This window comes from Mustela nigripes, chromosome 13, assembly GCF_022355385.1.
Source record: "Mustela nigripes isolate SB6536 chromosome 13, MUSNIG.SB6536, whole genome shotgun sequence".
In the NCBI taxonomy this organism is placed as follows: domain Eukaryota; kingdom Metazoa; phylum Chordata; class Mammalia; order Carnivora; family Mustelidae; genus Mustela; species Mustela nigripes.
The window spans coordinates 9,461,372-9,485,183 of NC_081569.1; the positions used below are offsets into that span (position 1 = coordinate 9,461,372).

At 42.8% G+C, this 23,812-nt stretch overlaps 1 protein-coding gene across 7 annotated transcripts in view; it reads right to left on the bottom strand.

The window, feature by feature from the left end:
* Positions 1-23,812, bottom strand: part of AKAP13 (A-kinase anchoring protein 13) — a 322,148-nt gene that overhangs the window by 195,206 nt on the left and 103,130 nt on the right. For all 7 annotated transcript variants that reach the window (XM_059371621.1, XM_059371619.1, XM_059371618.1 and 4 more), the window contains exon 3: positions 9,808-9,955. In XM_059371621.1, coding sequence (XP_059227604.1) covers positions 9,808-9,955 — 148 coding nt within the window. The remainder of the gene's footprint in view (positions 1-9,807; positions 9,956-23,812) is intronic.

Below are 23,812 nucleotides of genomic sequence, written 5' to 3' on the forward strand. Positions count from 1 at the left end.
AGAACTTCGAAGAAGTCAGAGTGGGATGGGCTCTAGAAGAAACACACAGTGCAACTGGTGGGAGAGATGCAGGACATTTCCCAGGTGAGTATGAGCAGGAAGACGTCACAAAGCAGGTGGCTGCTAAGAAGCAGCTTTCTGCAGGCACGCTGCTCCCAGCTCTGCAGCCCTCAGAACGCAGATGCACGGCACCTACCTTACATAACACACACACACATCATAACGCGCGGTGTGCTGGCTCTACTCGCTGTGCTTTCCAAGTAGCCATTCATGTACTCCTCATAGCAACTCTATGCGGCAGACACTATTATTATACCATTCACCAGATGCAGAGACCAACGCACAGAAGTACTAAGTCATTTGCCCACAGAGATGAAGCTCCTGGGTGGCAGAATCAGAACTTGAGCCCGCTTCCTTGCTCTTGAGGCTGCCCCTTCTCTCAAGATTTATGGGTACAAGAGGAAACAAGGGGACAGTGGAAGAATCAACAGGGAAGCAATAAACACACCATGCTCAAACCCTGGCTGGAAACTCTGATGCTGTGCGACCCCAGATTACCTCTGCTTCCATGGGCCTCGACTTCCTCATTCACTGCATGAGGGCGCAGCCCCTAGGAGCCCCAGCATTTCTCCGGAGGTCAAAGCCTGTGGGCATCAGTAGGCAGAAGCTGGACAGGGAGAGAACGTTAACAAGAGATTCCAAGAATAGAGAACAGTTTGAAGAGCCCAAACGTGGAAGCAGAAGGTAAGTTCAAGGGATGGAAAGGACAGTTTCGGGAAGATACTAACTTGGTTATATACCTGGATGCTTAGGGACAGCAGAGACCTGGGTCCAAAACAATTTCCCTTACTTCTCAGCTACGTGGCCCGAGGTAAATGAGAACACCTCTCTGTTGCATCTAGACAGTCTCCAGGTCTTACACAGAAAGAGCAGAATTAGAAGAGTCTTCTCAAACTCTTTAATACCATCACCCAAAACAACATCACCTAGCCTCAATTCATTGCCTATGAAATCAGACAGATAGGTGTAACAATAGGTATTTCAGTTGGAAGAATTACTTTAAAGTAAGAACGGTTCATGAATCTAACTGACAATTACAGCACAGCATTACAAGCCTCAAGCCTATGCAAAGGTGAGAAACCCAAAAGCTTGAACCAGAAAGGGAGTCCCAATGCCACTAATGGCATCCATCACCACCACCACATCCATCCGCCACCCTCTAAGAGCTCCTTCTATATAGACAGAGTTCATCCCATATTCCAGATCTTCAATTTCATGTCTCTCTTTCTCTCCGCCCCACCTCCCCCCACACGGTGCACTGAGTGCAGAAAAGCCACTGTGAAGCAACACCACCTTATTCAAAACTGCCAAGTATAGAAGTGTCTGCAAAGAACCCCATCCAGCTAGGAAAGGGTGAAGACAGACAGAGGGGACAGACACAGATGGTGGTTCACGCACACGCACGTGTGTTTATCGGCAGCCTATGCGTGCCTGGCTCTTCCCGCTGCGTCAGCAGAAGTAATCGGTGAGCAGACAGATGTGGACGGTGGCGGTGGTTGGGTGAACTACTATCAGCTCGTCTGTGTACACACTTCTGTGTAAAATGAAACTACGTATCAGAGGAGGACGAATGTCAGGAAAGGCCAGGAAGCAGAAACCCAGGAGCAGAGATCCATCCGACTGTTGGCCCCGTGTTCTTCCCTATGGACATGAACTCACAATCTGAATGTGAGTAAAATGTGCCGTCAATCTGGAATGTGTTTGGTATGATTATAGGCTCCTTTTTCAAAAGAAACTGAGGAGTAAAAGAGGAGTGGGGGGCTGTGGGTGTCCTGGACCGGCCTTTAATATTAAAAACTGAGAGTCCACGGGGAGAGGGACCGCCGCTCTCAACCACAGCGCTGGCCCCGGCGTCCGGAAACAGCACCCGAGCCTGCAGGCACTACTCTGTCCCACTGGGGTTTTCTATTATGCTCGACTGGGTCTCAAGACTATTTTTTAATCCCTATGACCTTTTAGATAAAGCATTTAGGGGGGAAAACCCTTTGTTAAAAAACAAAGCTATGTAATATGGACCCAGTAATAAAACCCGCTGCATAAAACGTCCTGTTGCCATAGACTCGCCCTAGAGACAGGACTCTCTCCCGGGGCCATCACACACAGAATGCAGGGTATTAAGGATGCCCACATGTATACCAAAAAGACACAGAAACCACATCCGATTTGCTATCATCGCCACAGTCGACCTCTCTTTACACAAAAACTGCGGCAGAAAGAGGAGCAGCAGGTTCCGGCCGGGGGCACGGTGCTTCTTCCACCCAACCTCCTGCTAACAAAGAAGGAAAAGTAAGAATCCCAAGGCTATCTAGAAAAGGAAGGTCTGAAAAATTTACTGAGCTTCTTCTGAGGGAAGCAGCTCCAGAGAATTTAAAGAAGGGAAGAAGACAGAGAAATCGGTAAAGAAATAAGCCTAAGCGTCAATTCCATCTTTTAAACCGCCTTCTCAGTACCCCCGCGACCAGGCCCAGTTCTTTCTTCTACATCAGAAATCCACAGTAACTACTGGGGTGCGGGAGATCTTTCCCTGACCGACTGAGGGGTCCTGAGGTTTGCTGGCAACAAGCGGAGGAGTCAGACAACACCGGCTGGAGTCTTCACCGTCCGCTGCGCCCAGAATAGGTCATCCTGAACAAGTCACTCCACCCTGGAGCCCAATGCCACCCGCCATCCCGACTGTGAGAAACCATCAGAGAAACCATCAGAGATGGCCATGCACAAAGCACCGCGCCCGAGAGAGGCACCAAAGACTGGTCGTTATCATCATCATCATGATTTAGCTATTACAGTGTTCTGCTGAGGGGCGCCTGGGTGGCTCAGTCAGTTACACGTTCAACTCTTGATCTGGGCTCAGGCCATGATCTCGGGGTTGTGAGACGGAGCCCTGCGTCCGGCTCTGCGCTGAGCATGGAACCTGTGAAGATTCTCTCTCCCTCTGACCTTCCCGCTTCTACTGCTCTAAAACTAAACTAAAATGAAAAAAATTTTAAATGTTCCTGTTTAGGTCACTCAAGGAAAAGAGATTCATGAAACTCTACAAAGAGCTTCTGCCACAGGACCCAGGAGCTAAAAGTTGCCTTTGGCACTACTGAAAACATAAAAGGGGGGGGGGGGGCCCAGAATAAACAAAAACACAACAAAAAGCACCTAGCGGAGGGGAGCCTGGGTGGCTCAGTCATTAAGCATCTGCCTGATCCCAGGGCCCAGGGATGGAGCCTGTGTTGGGCTCTCTACTCAGCAGGGAGCCTGCCTCTCCCTCTCCCTCCCACTGTTCCTGGCTTGTGCTCTCTCTCTGTCAAATAAATAAATAAAATCTTAAAAGAAGAAGAAGACCACCACCTAGCTGAGAAGCAACAATGTCAATTAACTGCTACTGCTCCTCTTAAAAGCACTGAATTCCAACCTTTTTTAAGCTGGTGGGTCAGGAGGTACATGTGCTCATGCGGCTGGAGAGCGTCTCCGCAGGCTCCTTATCAACGTATGAAGCACTGTACCCATGGAAACGAAATAGTGCTACAGATAAACAAGTGTGCTGGAGCATGACCCAAGAATTACTTCATTTCCTATTAAGCTAAAAGTGGCACACATCCCATCCGGGCCTTCTCTTTTGAGAATCAAACAATTGGGACTTTGTCTGACCAACTATCCAGAGAGGAATGCTGAAAGTGCTTGCTGGACCAGCCCAGCCCAGCCCAGCCCCACTCAGAGCATGGTCTCCCCCCCCCCCCCTTTTTTTTTTTTAAGATTTATTCATTAGAGAGAGAGAGACAGAGAAAGTGTGTGTGTGTGTGAGAGAGAGAGAGAGAGAGCGCGCATGCGTGTGCATGCGTGTGCATGGGGAGGGAGGGAAAGAGGGAGGGCGAAGGGGTAAGGGGGCAGAGAGAGAATCTCAAGCTGACATTCTCCGCTGAGCTCAGAGCCTCACAGAGCTTCGTCCTACGATCCCGAGATCATGACCTGAGCTGAAACCAAGAGCTAGACGTTCCACCGATGATGCCACCCAGGCGGCCCCACTCCTGTTCTAAGAGAAAGGCTGTGGTAAGGAGTCAACGGTGGAAAACACGGAAACACCGTCTTTTAGTTTTTCAGTCTGGCATCCAAGTACCTGAGAAGTGGCGATACAGGGTTCAAGGAAATGTCCAGTCTTCAGGATCATGTGCAGGTGCAGAAAGCACCTACTGTTCATTTTGGGTGGTCTGGTGGCAGATGTGCAAATTTCATATGTATGTAAAATGTCTCTGTGTAAAAGTATTTAAGCAGAATGGGACAAAAAAACAGTAGGCACAGGAATTTCATCATGTATATTTTTTGTGGGAAAAGGGCTTGTTAATACAGAACACGGTGTGCCGTACTTCAGTCTATTACTGTAAGGCAGTGTTCCTCAGTATTTTAATCACTGTCACCCCCCAAGGAGTCTTCCTAGACATTTTTCTGTATTCACCCCCCATCTAATGAAACTTTCATGCTACAGATTTAGCACATATTTGTACATGTGTCTCTGCTTACAGAGAGAGAGAGAAAGATTTTCTGCTCCCACGAGCCAATTTTCACTCCTCTGGCAGGACCACTGCCTCCACTACAATGTGTGTGGCTCAGAGTCCAGGCTCAGACCCTCAGCTCCAAGTACACACCGTCCACATAAGCATGGCAGCTGGGACAGTACACAGCAGATGGTTTTTCCCTTCAACAAGTCCCCAGTTTGTTTTTCCAGCATAGCAACTATATATACTGACTAGCACTGGGACAGTAACTGAAGATTTTTTAAAAATCTGTAATCCTACCTGTCTAGGGATAGCCTTATAGCAGGAGTGTTTTAGAATAGGGAAGACTGTTAGGAAGTGTCCACCACAAAAGTAACGATTCATTTGCCACAGAGCGGGGTCCAGCACTCTGCGATTAGGCCAGTTTAAAGTCAACAACTTCTTTTCGAATGTGTAATTCAATCTGGCAACCTTGGACATCAGCTATTAAGAGACAGGTCTAGGTTCACAAGAAGTGAGAGCTACATCGTGATCTACCTGTAGAGCTAGTTACTGGGACCTGGGCTGTGAGCACTGAGCTTTAATAAGCCCGAAAGGAATTCTGATCACAGCAATTGTTTTTTCTTTTTTAAATGACAAATCTACTATATATAGTACCTTCCCTCTGATGAGTGAGAAAGAAAAACATAAGAGCTGGGTCAAATTTTAGGTCAATGTATCTTTGTAGTTTTCCTGTCCAACAAGAACCTGTGCTGTAAATTCTTAAGTAACACATGCTGGGAAAAGAGAGATCCTGCACTAAATCCTTGCATAAAAACAGTGTGCGGCGTCCACTGAACATCCTGTCTCATTTCCATTCTGAAATCATTGTTTGCTGGGGCTAAATTCACATTTAGCTAATAAAAATGAACATAATAAGGCAGGACTCCATATCCCTCAAGAATTATCTTCCAAGGATACTCAGACTTCTTTACATTACTTACCAGACCCCCACAAGTCTTTTAAAGAAAAATCTCAGCTTTATCTCTAAAGGAAACTCACTGTTTAGTTAAGATGAGATTTGCAGTCAGATTTGTTTCATACAAAGAGAAAAGAATGGAGGTATTTTCCTCCACTAAAGGCCATACCTTTCGCCTTTAGAGATGGATATCCACTTTAGGCGGTATTTCAGAGCACATTATATTCTTAACCAGAAAATGCATCAATAAAATGAACTAACATTTTAATACATAGTTCGTCTGTCTGTGTCTCATGTTAATCAGAACCTGACAGCTTTATTTTCAGAAGAGAGGACATTGTTTTCGTTTTCAAAATGTTTTTTATTAAAAATTACTTTGTAAAGCACCCAAACAATTTAAAGGCAAATAAAGCAGAAACCAAAGTCTCCACCTAACTGCCCCCTAAGATGCTTTTATTGGCCTTACTTTATTAAAAAGGGGGAATGATATCATGTCTACAGCTTTTTGATGGTGGTAAGGCAAGAAGATTATTTATAAAAAAGCCTTTACAATTTATAATTAGACACACACAATTCATTAAAAACATCTCATTAAGGAAGAAAGGGAGAAAATAGAAAAAAATAATCTTCATATCCGAAGTTAAAACATTTAAAGGACACAATTTAGAAATGTTCCTTTCTCTCTTCCACCCCTAATAATAAAAGGTTAAAGACTAACATCAAGAAGTAGTTGCCTTTTGAAGGTCAATCAATCATCTGGTTTTAGTAAAAAGTAAAATGTTACAAAACACTGACAGTGAAACATGCAGAGAACTCAAAGAAAAAATGAGAGCCAGCAATGTGGATGAAACATGACATTAAAACCAAGAACAAGACACAAAGCTTTTTTTCTTTCCGGAGTCAACCCAAATGACTAGGACTGGCCGAGCTCATCCCACTCGTGAGCAGAGAGGGTGCACTGACATTGCTCCCAGAAGCAGCTGCTGCAAACAGACTGCGCACACTTATCCGGGACTGGGATGCACCAAGCAAGCACAGACTTTCAATCAAGAATCTTGACTAATCTGACACTGCCCACAGCAGACAGGAAATCCAAGGCTATCAATGCAGCTAACTGACGCAAATCATCATAGGTAGCTCTGGCAAGAGAACACAGGCTCCCACCCCCAAGGAAGAATTCAATTCAAGAAGCCAGAGCAAACTCCTTTTGCATTTTTTCAAAAGAAAGGGCGTGTGTGTGTACAGGCACCCACCCATGTGTACACAACCTTTCAAGAAGAATGGCTTCCAAGAACCAGGGTGCATTCAGATCAAGTAGAAACGCTCTTCCATCCAATGGCAGGGATTCCTAGGACAGCCTTCTTAGCACACACCAACAAAACAGTAGTCTATGCCCTCATGAAGCTGACTTTAGTAGAGGCACACAGAAAACAAAAAGATCAATAGAAGATATAACGTGTTAGAAGTGTGTAAGTGCAGTGCAGAAAAATAAATCAGAGAAGGGCAAGAAGGAATACAGACAGGAGGCCATTGTGTATTTTTTTTTAATAGTTTCCACACCCAACATGGAGGCCAATGGGGGGCCTGAACTCATGACCCTGAGATCAAGAGGCAATGCTTAATCAAATGAGCCACCAAGGCGCCCTTTGAAGGCTGTTGTGTATTTTTACAAGGTGGACAGGGAAGGCATGAGAAGGAGACAGCTCAGTGACGAGCGGAAGGAAGGGAAGCAACGAGTCTAAGATGTCCCTAAAAACAGATTAAGGCAGCTTAATTCTAGACTAAAATATTTAACTCCATGATATCAACAAGAAATTCAAAATCAACTCAATGCCCTCAACGCCCCTATCCCTACACCTCCACACATGACTACGGCAGATGCGGCATCTTAACAAGACCCGTGAGTGGAAAGATCTCACACAACGGGGAGCGCTCAGGATCCCTTCCGCTTGAACAGTTCACAGAGCTCCTACCTCACCAGCGAGGACCTTGCCACTGCCCTGCATCCATATCAAAGGTTCACATGTGACAGTCTGGCTCTACATTCCATCTGGCCTGCTTGTACAGGAGGGTCTTACAGGGACTCCAAGACTCTGTCACCTCTGCTGCGATCGAGCACCTCCTACCACCAGCCCAAATGAACACGAAGGAGGAGCAGTCTATGCAGGCTAAGTGGGGTGAGAAGGAGACGGGTTGCTGGGCCCTGTAAGCATGACAGGGGACACGGGAGGTGCGAGAGATCATAATTTAAAGGGGGGGTAGCTGATTAGCGGAAAATGGAGAATGCAGGTACTAGGACTCCAGGCCCCACGCTAATGGGTCAGGGATGTTTCTGCTAACTTTCTGCTAACTTCCAAGTTAGCAGAAAGCAGCACAGTACCATATCCATTCTGGTTCGCTGGGGCCAGCAGGGTAAGGGTCCTCGGAGTAAGTACAGAAGGACACCCGGAGATGGGTGTGACTGGGAAGGAGGGGTGCAGTGACCCATAAAAAGGTTTGGAACCAAAGGCAAGGGAAGAGATGGGAACTAGAGTTCAGAAAGGTAGGCTGGAGCTCAGAGAGGGTCTGGAACAAACTCGGAGCCCCAGGCCGTCACACAGGTACAGCAGGCTTGTGAAGCCAAGGAAAGGAACTGTCTGCCACCCATCCTCATCGCAAGGCCTTGCCAGCGAAGGGACCAGGGCTGCCGGGCAGATCCCTCTCCACGGGGCCGGACTCTGCCAGTACTTGTGACTGAGCACTGCAACCAGGGCACAGGGCAACACCCCTGCCACAGCTGTCCTCTCCCTCAGCGCTCCGTGCACCCTCCACATCCACCTCCATGCTTTCTCACACATGCGCACACGCAGTCATGAACACCCCCTCACGCACCACCCCCTAACTTTAACTCCTGCCTGTTTCTGACTCAGGAAGGAGTAAGTTTATAAAAATTACCACCGCTCCTTTCCCGGTAAGAGTTCAGCCAGGCACCGCTGACTCGACCCCCTGCGGAGCTGTCTCTCACCATTACCCACACAGGACAGAGGTTTTGCAAGGGTGATACTGGATGGCACCTGTTCCAGGGCAGGCCTCAAGTTCCAGATAAGCCTTTCTGACATGATAAACATCACAGGAAACGAGATGATTGGAGTTTTAAGCTACAAAGGAGGATATTTAATACGCTTTAGAAAGAAATCAGTATCTAACCTGAACTCCAGGTGAATTTCCAATCCCTAAAACTTTGTTGGGGGGCTGGGGGAGAAAGGGTGGGGGTAAGATGTTCATAGGAATTGTCAAAAATCTTTAAATCCTATATTTTTTAATGTCATTTTTGCCAAACAGGAGGATAAATACAGCTTTCAACTAATCGTTAAATCCCAGTCCCTGAGTGCAGAAAAATTTCCAGGAGCTGGTGGTATCCGACATGAAATTCTTTTGTATCAACTGGCACAGCAATCTGAACCAATACCAGCAAGACTAGATATTACAAGTGCTTCATAAACTAATAATTTTTCACACGGTCTATTCAACACAGTGGAATCAGTGTTCTGTAAAAACACTGGTAAAAGGAAATGGTTTAGTAAGAAGTAAATCCACTGTGTTCTCTAAAAGAAAACAGTTAGCTCAGCACTTTTTAGGCGCTCCCCCTAAGTTCACCCTACTTTGTATCCTGATGAAAACTGGTCAACTGTTAACTTCGAAGCCAGATCAATGAAGGAAAGCAGCTCACCTCCAAACACAAATCAATACACCTTCAGGTGCTGGGACAGACAGGTCAAGGGATAGCCATTATCTTGGGAGCCATTTCTCGTGGACGTAGCAATGATTTCATGACTTTTGTAAAGCATTTTTAATAACTACCTATCTTCCCCTTTTAATTGTTAAACCTATAATTACAATAGTGATTAAGTACTCATTAACTGTGCTTTACCTTTACTTTTGCCACTATGATATGCAGAATTCAAATCTGCAGTCGCACCATGGGAACCACAGTAGAACGTGTATCTTCCACCTGTTTTAGTTCTCCCCAAATCTCAACGTTCTCATAAATTAATATTTTTGCCGATCCTGATTTTTATTAATATTTTTGTTGATCCTGATTTTTACTTTTAAACTTATGACACCATTTTATTTCACTAATTTCTAGTGAGGCTCAGATTTTTGTGGAACAAGCAAATATAAACAGAATGCTTTATTCTAATGCATTGTTAACATAAAGATTTGACAAGAATTCTATCGCCCTGATTCATTCTTCTCACTCCACATTGACCACACAGAACAAAAGTGTGCATGAACCAGGAAAGGCCAGTGAAGACTCCGCCCAACACTTACCAGGAGCAATGGTCTCCAGAGTATCAGCGCTGACCTTCCGAGTACTTGTGCAGTGATGGAGGGTGGAACCCGAAAATACCAAGTAAAAAACTACATCATCTTCAACTTTGTCCTCTTCAGCCAGCAACACGGTAACCACACAATCGCCCTTGGAAAGGAAAGAGAGAGTCAGGTTCCCCTTGAAAGTCCATCTTCACGAAACTTTAAATTCAAGAAAAAAATCAAATGTCTCATCCAAACTGGGTCCCATTCGAGGAGGTTATACAAATATAAACCCTGAGCACTTACATGCCAGGAAGTACTGTAGGCACTGAGAATACAAAATGATCTGAAAATAAGATCTCTGTAGTCCTTAAAGCTTAGGGTTTTAGTGGAGGTGGCTGGACAAATGAGTAAACTAAGAAGGTAATAGTTGGTCTGGATATTTACTTGACGAACAGGTAAAAAAGAAATCCAAAAGAATCCAAAAATAAGGCCAAGAGGATGGTGGAGGCATTATTAAACAGTTAGTTACATCCTTACAGCCTGAACGTGCCCTTGAGCTGTGTTCCAGTGGTAGCAATAACTCTCAGTCCGACATCCTACAAATCGCTGCCAAATCCCCCTATTCTCCAACAAGGAGAGTCTCCGATGAGCTAGCCCGGAAGTGGCAGGGTGCAAAGAGCATACACTTGGGCTCCAGTCAAACCTACAAAGACTTCACTTAAATGCTCTAAACCCCACTGTCCCTGACTATATTAATGGAGACAATACCTCCTCTTCCTGCAGCTAATATATGAACACTCTTGGAACACATTCAGCTCTCAGTCTATGATAATATTCTTACTCTACAAGGACAGGACAATCACTTTTCCGGTTATGTGTTTCCTGACCCTCTGGAATCCCTACTCTTCTTTAGCTACCTCTCCATCAAATCCTGGAATTAGACAAAAACCTTGTATCAGTACCTTTGTCCATGACTTTGCAACTGCTGAGATGATAACTGTTGTTAATTCGCAAATATTCTTTCTAGTTTTTACATGTTCTTTCTTTTTTTGAGGTTAGTGTCTAAATTAAATATATTCTACAAAATACAGACCTAACTACTACTCTCTCAATCATAAACATTAGACAATTCATGTTGGCACCATAAACAAAAGATTTTAAAAGCACCAGGTTTAGTAACATCTAAATCTTAATAATGCACTATTTAAAAAAAAGGAAAAAGAGAATAATGCACTATGGAAAAACCAATCTACAAAAAGCCAGGCTGCTTTAGCATTAAATAGGAGCAAGAAAGCTCCTTCCTTAGAGCTTTTTTTTTTTTTTTTTCTTTTCCATTTTGGCAACAATGAAGCCTTTGAGAAAACCATGCCACCCTGTGGCCAAAATTTATTAGGCCCAGCAGCATTACAGAGCAGCAGGTAATATTTTTATTCAACACTGAAAACCAAAAATCACAACATCAAACTTAAGCAATGGTCCAAAACGTGGATTCTGGAAACAGAGTTCAAAGTATTTCCCAAAGTCCCAAATGGCCATCTCTTCACTGATCCCCAGTGCTTTGTGCAGTGCCCTGTACATGGTAGGGGCCCACATCTGTTCAATGCAACAGATAAGAATTCAGAATGAGCTACAAATAAAGCTGTGACTTCCTGCAAATGCTGAACTGGAAAGTTCCAAAGCATCCTACCACAAGGAACAGCACAGTTGGTAAAACAGAATTATCACGGGCTGCAGTCACTCTTTTGAGAATTATAACTGAGACTCATGTGTAAGTCCCTATCTTGGAAACATTTTGAAAAGCTTAGGCTGGCAAAATATTTAATACCCTTTGTGATGATAAACCACAACCAGCTAAAATGTCTGCAGCACATGAGAAGAATAAATTTCTCAAGGTATTGAAATACCATTATAACATGAGGAGGGGAAAAAGTGTGTGAGAGAAAGCTCTAAAGTTTCATCCTTCAGAGCACAGGTTGGCAAACTAATCTGTGGGGGCAATCCAGCTCTCGGCCTGTTTGTGTATGGCTCAAAGCTAAGAAAGGTTTTTATACTTCTAAAGTGGTTTGGGGAAAAAAAAAAAATCAAAAGACAAATATCTTTTAACCTGTGAAAATGACATGACATTTGAATTTCAGTGTCTGTACATAAAATCTTCTTGGAACCAGCCAGGCTCACTTGTTTATACGTGGTCCGTGGCTCCTTTTGCACTATAATAAGCCACAGCGGAGCTAAGCAGTTCCCACTGAGACCGTGTGCCCTGTCGGCCTGCATTACTCACAGTGTGGACTACTTCTACAGGGGGAAAAGAAAAGGAATTCTAAGACTGTGTTTCCTTTCTCAAGATCAGGGATTTCCTCTGAAGATGTGAGAACCAGTATCTTGCTAGAAGACTCTGTGCCCAAGATATTAAGTGGTATCTGGGACCTTCTTTTAACTGAGGGCAGAAGAGGGGGTTATGGGACAATTTAAATCCTTTTAACAAAGCGTTAGACACCAACTTCTTTCTTCACTCCCAAGACAAAAGGAAATAAGCTTTAAACTGCTCACAAAGCTTCAACAGTTTTTTTAATGTTAAGTCAAACTACCCAAAATACTAAATAGATGGGAACACAGAAGCCTCGCTCACCTCAAAACTACTTGAAATTCAGATTAAAAAGGCACCTGGCACGAAAGTACCTTTTTTTCCCTGAAGGAGTGCCCTCTGCAAGTCCCTGGGAGCAAAGGATCCACACTCTCACCGCGCATCAGCTCCAAGACCCCGGTGTCCCCACACCAGTATGGGGCACCGAGAGGCCCTGCAGACACTCACAAGACTAAGCTAGAGCAGAGGTGACTGAAAAACAGATCTACGCAAGAGTTTTTGTTGAGGTGATTGCTGGAACCACAGCTTCCCTGAGGAATATTCTGGTACATGATTTCCCTGCTCCTGGGAAGGACACATCCCATGGAATGAACACATAGGTCAATCTGGCTGCCCAGTTAATAAGTCTGTAGCACATCTAAAAGGACAATAGATGAACTATTAACAAGGGCAATTTTCCAGACACATTCTTGATTAAAGCCCCAGGAAGAGGCGCATCTGTATCTCCACTTCTCCAGTAAACTGAAGAGATATATCCTTGAACCTCACAGGATGGTCAGAGTCCTGATTATTTTTGCTGACAGATGACAATTTATAATGGCCCTATTTTGTAGGTATAGGGGATCCCCAAGATATGAATGCACTGTAGCCCTAAATGCCACAATAAGTAACTTACTTGCCACCCCAAAACCAGAATTTTATTTGTTCTTTAAATTTTATTTTTATTTAAATTCAGTTAGCCAATATATAGTACATCCTCATTAGTTTTTGATGTAATGTTCAATGTAATGTTCACTAGCTGCGTATAACACCCAGTGCTCATCACATCACATCACATGCTCTCCTTAATGCCCATCAGAAAAACAAAATTTTAAATGGCAGTTGTGGTCCCAATTCTCCCCTTCTTTAACTCATGTATATAGTAGATATATATATTAATGGTGCTATAATCACTTTCACATATTTATTAATGACAAAAACACAATTTTTGTTTCTCAGGTTTCTAACCTGGAATTCAAAGAACTGATCTTCCTTTTGTAGAACAAGGATTTTCTCTCCACGTGAGACCCAACATCTTGCCCAACATCATGCAGACTCTCCATGCCCCAAGATATGAGTTATGCCTGAGGTCTTCCTTAAACCAGGGACAGTATCTTGATCAGGGGAAAAAGGAATGGGCAACGGAAAAGCATCAGAGCGAAGGGAGAAAGTGAATTACAGTGTGGGAAAGGAACAAGGCCTTGGAAACAGGGAAGATGTTAGCTGAAGTTGAGGGGAATGAGACAGTAAGGAAGTTCTGTGGGAGGAGTGGTCAAAGAAGGGCCAGCACTGATGTCTCAGATGGCCAGACAGTGTCAGACATAAGGTTTCTGGCGGTGGACCCCATCAGCAGCAAGGTAACTGCCATGGTAAACTGGCGATGACTTGTACAGGCTCGTGAGAGCCCATGACTATATTTTTAGGAATTCTGCAAGCCACTTGTTAAACACAGCCATTATTAAAAAATTAACTAAGCGCAGAATTAAATAAATTATATAAACAACAGATTAATAAATACTTAAAACTCATCACTTTTTAATTATTTTATCACACTTCCCTGGTACCTAAAATCTCGAGGCTTACATCTATTTTCTCTGAAATTACAGCGATGGTGTGCACATTTCCCCCAGCACACACCCCTGTCCAGCCCTGCATTCAGTGATGTGGCACTGCCAGCCTAAAATCAATAATAGCAGTATTTACACCACTGAAATCAGCAAATGCTACAAATCAGGGTTTTTCTTTTTTCTTTTCAACCATCACATCATTGAGAATAGATTAGCAGAATGGGAGAGAGGGAAAGCGAGGGAATTTCCAAAGAGAAGGCAAGGATATGCCACGGCAGGCCCGATCTAGACAGATGACTGCTTATGAGAAGGAGAGTGGAGGACTGGCCATCCGGGAAAACCAGCGCCAAGTACAAAGCAACCCAGGCCCACAGATAACAATGCTGCCAGAATTCTGCTCAGGAAAGATCAGTATCATCACCACACCTTAAGTCAATCAATTTTCTAACTTTCAAATGTGGCTTTTAACTTATTAACATACTGCAGTGGGCAAAGGGATGGTCTCTGCCTGAATCACAGCATGGGACATTGCTTCCTGTTTACCCTCTTTGTTATGTTAAATTTTCGGCTGGAAGTGAGGACAATCATACTTACCCCAAAGGTTGTTTAAGAATTAAGTAACTGAGGGGCGCCTGGGTGGCTCAGTGGGTTAAGCCACTGCCTTCGGCTCAAGTCATGATCTCAGGGTCCTGGGATCGAGTCCCGCATCGGGCTCTCTGCTCAGCAGGGAGCCTGCTTCCCTCTCTCTCTCTACCTGCCTCTCCATCTACTTGTGATCTCTGTCAAATAAATAAATAAAATCTTAAAAAAAAAAAAAAAAAGAATTAAGTAAATGAAAGAAATTAAAAAAAAAAAAAAAGAATTAAGTAACTGATAAAAGTGAAGCACCAGGGGGCCCCTGGGTGGCTCAGCTGCTTGAGCATCTGACTCTTGGTTTTGGATCAGGTCATGATCTCCGGGTCCTGAGAGCCCTATGTCAGGCTCTGTGCTCACTGTGGATCCGCCTGAGATCTGTCTACCTCTCCCTCCCCCTCTGCCCATTCCCGACACAGGCACACTCTTTCCCTCTCTCTCAAATAAACAAATCTTTAAAAAAAAAAAAAAAAAAAAAAAAGAAAGTGAAATACCTACAGCACTGCATGGGACATATGTTCAATAAATAATTCTAATGACTGTAATGCAGATGTAACAGAGAACAGATGTGACATATAACAAGGTGACTACAGTTAATATACCGTATCATATATCTGCAAGTTGCAAACAGAGTAAATCTTAAAAGTTCTTATCACCAGAAAAAAATTGTAACTATATGTGGTGATGGATGTTAAGTAAACTCACGATAGTAATCGTTTTGTAACAGATACATATATTAAATCATTTGTACACCTAAAACGAATATATTTTATATCATTTCTATCTCAATAAAGAAATAATATTATTATTTGTCAGAATGTAACCCCCACCTTTTATATACATCATAATATCCCCTTAGTCTGGGATAGGAAGAAGCAGGTGCTCAAAACACACATTTGAAAAGAAAGAAAAACACCAAAATTTTAACAGCAGGTACCTACTCCTAGATGGTGGCTGAGGTCAATTTTAATGTACTTCACACTTACGTTTTTTTATATATATATTTTAAGATGTATTTGTGAGAGATAGAGTGCATGCACATGGGCAGACAGAAAATCTCCAGCAGACCCCCAACTAAGTGGGAGACCCAACATAGGGCTCAATCCCAAAACCCTGAGATCATAACATGAGCCAAAATCAAGAATCAGACACTTAACCAACTGAGCCACTCAGGCACCACTCTAGCATTTTCAAATACAGATGGTTTATTTTTAAAAGAAAAAAATCCTTGTTTTTTAAATAGTCTGCTTCCTTGTAAATTACAAAGGGAAAGCTAGAAACCTCTTAGATACCATCTGAATCAAGTGATCAAAAAAGGTAACATGATGAATAATGAAACAAACCAGCGCCCCACACCTGATGCCACCTGCTGAGGACAAACATCACTTGCAGCATCCCCAACAAAAATGCAATACCTCACTCTAGTCATAGGAAGACATCACACAGACCTAAGTTGAGAGGCCTTCCAAAAAAAAAAAAAAAAACAAAACTGGCCAGTACTCTGCCAAAATGTTACTGAGGAGACACAAAGACTGAGGTACCACTCCAGACTAAAGAAACTTGCCCACTAATGCAACACATCATTCTGGGTTGGAAGCTGAGTGGTAAAACAAATTGCTATTAAGGATATTATTGCGACAACCCGCAACATTTGAGGGAGGCTTACAGATTTAACGTATCAATGTTAAAACTCCTGGTTTCCTGTCATTGTGCTGTGTGGTTCTAGAAGAGTATATCCTTGTTCTTAGGAAATACACAATGAAGTATCTGGGGTAAAGGAGCATGATGTCTGCAACTTTCAAAAAACAAGACAACAATTAAGCAAATATGGCAGGATATTACAGTGAATCTGGGTTTAATGTAAACTATTCTTATAATTTTTCTATAAATTTGAAATTATTTCAAAAAATAAAAAATTTCTAAGGGACAATTTCTCAAATAATTTATGTAAGCAAATACTCAAAGTTAAAAGGTGTAAAATTAAATTACATTTCTAAAGATGTTTTCTGCATCCTGCAGACATATGTATATGTATGTTTAGTAAAGATATTTCTATTTAGTACATTTATATATATATATAAGTATATTTATATTTAGTATATTTAGTAAAGATATTCAGGCTTCCAGAATTATGACTTGCAACAACAGTTGCCTTTTGTTTGAGAATCTTAAAGGAGTTTATAGGCCTTCCCAAATCGATTTCCCAGTTTGCCCGAATAACAAGATGTACACTTAATGTTCATATGGGGAAAGTGAGAGGAGGTAAATAATGCAATGTAAATACTGAACATTCACGTACTATCTTTCCACAGGTGGCAAATGATTATAGTACCAAGGAAGTAATTTCTAAAGTGAGTCCTTGTACAATTCAGACACTTATTTGCATTCACGCCATTAGCTTCATTTTCTCCTTTAAAATAGGCAGTTGAGGGGCGCCTGGGTGGCTCAGTGGGTTAAAGCCTCTGCCTTCGGCTCAGGTCATGATCCCAGGGTCCTAGGATTGAGCCCCGCATCAGGCTCTCTGCTCAGTGGGGAGTCTGCTTCCTCCTCTCCCTCTGCCTGCTTCTCTGCCTACTTGTGATCTCTGTCTATCAAATAAATAAATAAAAATCTTTAAAAAAAATAAATAAAATAGGCAGTTGATAAGCCACTTTGCCCAATCATTTCCTAAAGCAACCAAAGGTTTATAGTCACCTACAGTTTTTCCATAGTCTGAAATCAACAGTCTCTCCCTTGGAAAATCAAGCTGCTGGTCTTCAATTTCATTAAAGGCTCACACAACAGAGAGCCACCCAGGAGCAATGAGCTTTCTAATGCTCAGCTCTTGGTCACTAAACACCATTGTCTATTAAAATGAACCAAAGCTACTCCAAGAAAGGCTATTTCCAGGCCTATAGTCAGGGTATGTACAAGAGGATCCTGGAACATCTTGTTTTTGACAGAAAATAAGGAAGTGCTCAAAAAAGAAGAAGAAAAGAAACAAAGATGGGGACATGTTGCACACTGAAGTGGCTTCCTCTGGCCAAATCTGGGACAATTTGAAAACCAAAACAATGAAAAACAGTAACAAACTATAAATAATTAAGGAATGGGAAGTCCGGAGTCTATACTAGTATAGGTCAATGAATTAAACAGGGAAGGGAGAATTCCTGCAGATGACAGAATGAAAGGCTGACCAGTAGAGAGAGGGCTAGAGTGGGGAAGTAATCACTTTGCAACCATACTGGTAAAAATTGCTTCTAGCAAAAATGATCAATTATCAATCTACGGAGAAATTCTCAAGAGGAAGAAGATGTGTACATTGTCTACAAGGATCTCCCCATAGACTACTTAGTAGTGGCAAGGAAGAAAAAATGTAGTATTTATTCAGTGAAGAAATCTACCAATACTTTGACCAGGTAATCAAAGTAATCTCCCAATAAAGACAGATGAACACTGTGCGCCTCCGGAAGGCATACTCTGAGAAGGACACAACAGGACCTACATAGTACTCCGGCCAAGAATGCGTCTAGACACAAGGGAACATCAGAAAAATAAAAATAAGAAATACTCTTTTGAAGAAACGAAGGGATTACTGTATTCTTCCAAACTGTCAATGCCATGAAAGATCCAGAAAGGCTGCAGATGTGTGCCAGGCTGAAAACGGCTAAGAGCCAACGACAACCAAAAGTGGTATCTAATCCTACCGTGTGATTAGTTGACCCCTGAACAACGTGGGGGGTGGGGGCACCTGCTCCAGTCAAAAACCCAAAGAACTGTGGATGCCCCGAAAGCTTAACTACTTCTATGAGACCCACCAGAGAGGACTTTTTACTGCCGTGTGCAATTCCCTGGAGAGCCCGGCTGCTGGTGTGGTGATGGGATGGTGTGCCTCAGGCGCCCCTCAGGTGGAGTTTTAGGCAGATACTGGCAACAGCTGAGCTTAAGGCCAGAGCACCCGAAGTGGCTATGAAACTCTGCTACAGTTCATTTCATTCCACTATGATTTGATATTCATTTTCATGTTCATTTACGTTTCTCTTGACTGAAAACGGTGCCATGTACAGACTCTAGGTGTTTGTGTTAACTTTTTATAACAGACTTGTGCACGTGTTATGGTAGTAAATGATAAAATAGACTAGGATCGACAACATGGTACACATTCATGACATACCCAATTTCTTAATTTTTCAGTACTTCTAGGCTACATTTGTTCGTCTATTGTTTTATTTTTTTAATTATAGCAAATCTCTAGAAAACTTCCCAATATATTTAATGAAAAAGAAATCCATGTCTGCCTGGACTCAAGCCGTTCAAGGGTCAGCCATCCGTATTTCTTGTCCCTGCATGAAGCCTGTGGACAGCAAGAACTCCATCCTTGTCTGTACTTCACACAGCGCTGATCCAGCACAAGGAGTTTCTAAACAACTACACGAATGAATAAAGGTGGCAGAGATCAGCTCATGGAGAACGTTAATGGCAAACCAAATGATTCATACTTGGCCTGGGTAGGCAAGAAGAAAAATAGAGCCCTCTGTGCTCTGGACTGAAAGAAAACTCTGGGGAGAGGGGTAGAGGGTGATGTGTTAACAGCACAAATGTTCATGAAAGGTTTTTTATCCCACAGCAGAGTCCTCAAGAAGGAAAAAGAACAGAGGCGAGGAAACCACGTGGGGAAAACATTAAAAAAAACATGACTTAAGGAAGCAAAAAGAGCTTAAAATCGCTATGGTAGCAGTAACACGATCTGAAAAGAAATATATGTGAGAAAAGCATTCTGTTGAAAGTAATTTGATGAAATACGGCGGCTGCCTGGCTGGGCGCTGGACAAAGAGAGGAAGACAGTAAACATGAAAAGAGGTAAAAATGTGGGGGTGGGCTAGGGGAATGATTTGTGATAAAGAGGGCGATACGCTTTAAATGTCAAGTTTCACATATCAGCAGGGTGCAAAGTAGATAACACACATCCAGCAGGTGGCAAGCAGATGAGGCTGTCAGAGGAGGTCTTCTGGGCTGGCGAGGCGGACCTGAGAGTCAGCCGGCACCCTTGAACACAGGCGCACTGTGTCACAGAGAGCCAAGGCCTCAGCCCTGGTGCTTCTGCACAGGAGGGCAGGAAGAGGAAACTGATCCGGAGAAACAGAACAAACAAGAAAGGCCAGCCAGAGAAAAGGCGAAATCAGAGTAGGGTGGATCAAAAAGAAGCACGAAGGGCACTGAGAGAAGCAAGGACCGGCCATGCAACAAGAAAAGGAAAGAATGTCAAGCAATCCTCAGGGTGGGCAACGGAGGACAGACTGGGAGACCAAAGCACCGCGAACTCAGGAGCTGCTTCCAGCCTGCGTGAAACCCCAGCCGTAAATGGGCCTCTGCACAACGTACCACTCATCTATCTTTCCCTGTGCCTCAAAATCCAGAAACAGGATCCAAACTCCAGTGCCACCAAGAAAGATGATGAGACCTACCATATCGCTTTTTGTTAATGGCAGTGGCGGACTGGGCCCTCTGCAGTGAAAAACTTAGAACGTGCATTTCCTCGAGTCCTCCGGGGAGCTCAGTTGATAAACTAAAACAAATATCATTTCCCAGCTTCATGATACAATTCATTTCCACCAGCTAAAATGTTTCAGGTTTCTATTTTAACCATCTTGTTGTTCATGATACCCTCAGTAACTACAAAAGCCTTTGAAGATGATATAATCTAGGCAAAATACAACTGTTAATCTACACTCATTTGGCAGATAGCTAGGCTGAATGACAGTTAATGGACTTTCAAATAACGTACTGCTATCAAATATACAAAGGACTGTTAGCCATTAGTATTAGGATTATTTCTGAAATATGAATATCTGAAAATATGAATATGATATTAGACATTAATGCTGGTATGTAAATGAGCCTTGAAATGTTTGAAAATATTTTATTATTTTAAAAATTCCCTTTAGAGGTGCCCGGGTGGCTCAGTCGGTTAAGTGTCAGACTCGATCTCAGCCCAGGTCTTGATTTTAGGTCGTGAGCTCGCAGCCTCAGGTTGGGCTCCACACTGAGTGTGAAGCCTACATAAAGACAAAAATTTTAAAAACCTCCCTTTAGCATATATATACACCTTTGTGTTTTACCACTAGTATAAAATTTCTGTTCCAGTTCATCAAGCAGATAAGTGAATTAGTACAAACATAATTAATACGAATTTGTTTGTTACCTTGCTTTCTGTTCTGTTCTCATAAGCACAGCCCAAAGTCATTCATCCATTCGTGCTAAACAAGCACGCAGGGACTTCTGTTCAACATATTTTGTCTCTCTTATAAACCAGGTTCTAGAGTTATAAATACTTCCTGGTGTCTGCCCTCCAGAAGCCTAGACAGACATACCCAGAGACAGAATGCTGTACGATAAGTGATATAATTGGTGTCTCTAGGGGCAGAGGAAATGGATGCCCCAACTCTGCCTTGAAGGGAATGATCAAGAAAGCTCCTATGGAGATATGGCTATGTCCAATGCTGCTCAAGGCTCAACATAGACCATCTTTTGCAGGAACATATATTCCGAAAGCGAAGCCATTTAAGAAGAAACTGGTAGATGTAGTTCATCTCTTTGTACATTCAACATCCCTTCAAAGGGCCTGATACACAGAAAGTGCTCTATCGATGTTTGTGGGTTGAACCACAAATATTCGTCCTTCTTTAAAAAAAAAAAAAGAAAAACAAAAAAAAAAACCCAAAACTTAAAATGTTACAAATAAGCAAAAATACTAAGCTTGTTTTGCTCAGCCCTTTCTTCAGTTAACTAAACACCAGCTTGGCACTTGGGTGAGGTACTACAGCAGATACTGAGACAACACAGCTCTTGCTCTCTTGGGGCTCAACATCTTTTTAAGGAAGAAAGAAACACAAAATGCAACGATTACAGCTCTGTAAGATGCAGTGCAGGACAAGCAAGGACCAGATACTGCAGGAAGCAGAGGCGGCTCTGGATGCTATGCTCAGCTGAGTCAGGGGAGGAAGGCTTCCCACGGAGCCATCTCAAACCCTGGCCACTGCAAGGAGCCACAGTGAGAATCCTCTCTTGCCTGACTCCATACTCTTGTTTGGAAGAGATGACAGCTGCAACAAGTGGACAGGGATGATGTGTAGGAGGAGGTGAAAGAGGCTACAAACGAAATCCGAAATCATTCAGGAAGCAGTGGTCAGATCTGAGAGCTTCTAAGCACTGAATACAATGAAGCTAACAAAATAACATATATCAGCAGAGCTCAAAGAAAGACTGGTCTTGTATTTCCATCCTTGGAAGCAACCTGAAGTGCTCTCTGTACACTGGCCTCTGTACACTGGAATTCACTCAAAAGGAAAACACCACAAACTTTAATTATAGGAGGACACATGAGTTACATTCGTGCTGCTTACTTTACTAGAGTGTTCTAGGTAAACAAGAGGCACATTTATAAGGCAGAGTCATGGCAAAGTAGTACCCAAGCATCTCTAAGATAAGAATGAACATAAAGGTTTGATGCTGCCATCAAGCTAGAAAATAGGAGGCATGCAGAAGAAAAAAAAAAAAAAAATACCAAACCCTAATCACTGGACAGTGTAATTTCATTGGTTTTTTAATATCTCCTCATAGTAACTCATACTGTTTTCTGGGCAACTGACACCATTACAAAACAGAGCGAGAAAGCATGTGCCTACACATGCACACACCTTCAGTTTTCTTGTGCATTCACCTTTCTTAAATGAAACATGCTACTCTAACAGTGAAGTAGGAAAAATATGGGCTCAGCAGTAAGATCAGAGTTGGCCACTTCATAGCTACGGACCTGACAGATAAACAGGAGGAGCCCATTTTGCTTGTCAGCCAAAGGACAACAGTATCAAACATGTGCCAAGCACTCTTAAGAAGTAAGAAATAAACATGAAGTAGACAAGGCTCCTGGCCTCACAGAGTTTACACTTCAGCAGGAGGGGCAAACCTATTATAAAAAGGAACATCAGGGGAAAGTTCCATTACAAAGACAGGACAGAATAGAGGGTTCAAGTGTGTGTGAAGCAGGGGTGAGCGGCTGTTTCGAAGAGGGCGGTCAGGGAGGGCTACTACAGGAAGTCCCATCTCAGGGGGAACCTGAAAGAAGAGGCAAGTTTCTCGTGTTCCAGGTCAAGAGAATGACAAGTGTCAGGCAGGTGTAAAATCAACCCGTACAAGGAACAGCAGAAGAGGCCCGTCTGGAGCAGCCAGGAAATAAGCCCTGGATGGGAGACGAGGGTGGAGTTTGGATTTACTTCCTCTGTGTGATGTTAAGTCACTGGAAGGTTTTGAAAAGAGTGAAGTCATCTTGATTCGTGTTTTAAAAGAATCACTATGGTTCCCTCTCCTTGGAATGACTTCACCCTTTGTCTGCCTGGTCAATTCCTGCACGTTTTACACAAATACGGTCCAGCAGAGGAGTCACGTGCCATAGTTTCTGCAAAGGGAACACACAAGCAGAAGACAGGACATGAGTGCCATGGGTTTCAGCCTTTGTACTCCAGAGACCAAGGAGAAGCATGGAAGGTTAACAACATTACTGCCCTGCGAACTTTCTTACACACGGTTGGAAGATCAAATAAGATAATGACAAGCAACTTTTATACAGCCTTAATGATCATTACTCTTCAAGTGTCCTCTCATTAGTAAGGTCCTCCCTGACCATCTTCAAGAATATGAACTCCTCTGCTACAGCTCTCCTTGTCCATCTTGACTTTTTTCCTCATAGCACTTTTTACAATCTGGCATATTTATTTATTTATAAATATCCACAATGTATATTTATGTGTACATAAGTGTGTGTGCGTGTGTATAAATTCATACATACATATTTATATATTTCCCTGATTCCTCCCTAACTATTCTGTAAGCTTCATGAGGCCAGGAAGCATATTTATTTTATTCAATACAACATCATTACCTAAAAGTGTAAACGGTCGCTTGAAGTGCTCAGTAAATGTTGGATGAAATGAATTCCTAACTGGATTCTCTTCCTATAAACAATCTGTCTCTTTTCAATTCACTTAAACACTTAATAACAAATGGATGAGAAATTAAAGATCTAAAATCTAATGATCTAGCTATGTCAACTTTTTAGGGCAGAGATCCTTAAAAATAAACCAACAAGAAAAACATGTAAAAAAAAAAATTCACTAAAAACAGAACTAAGGCTCAAAAGGACCAGTGACAAGAAAAGAACACA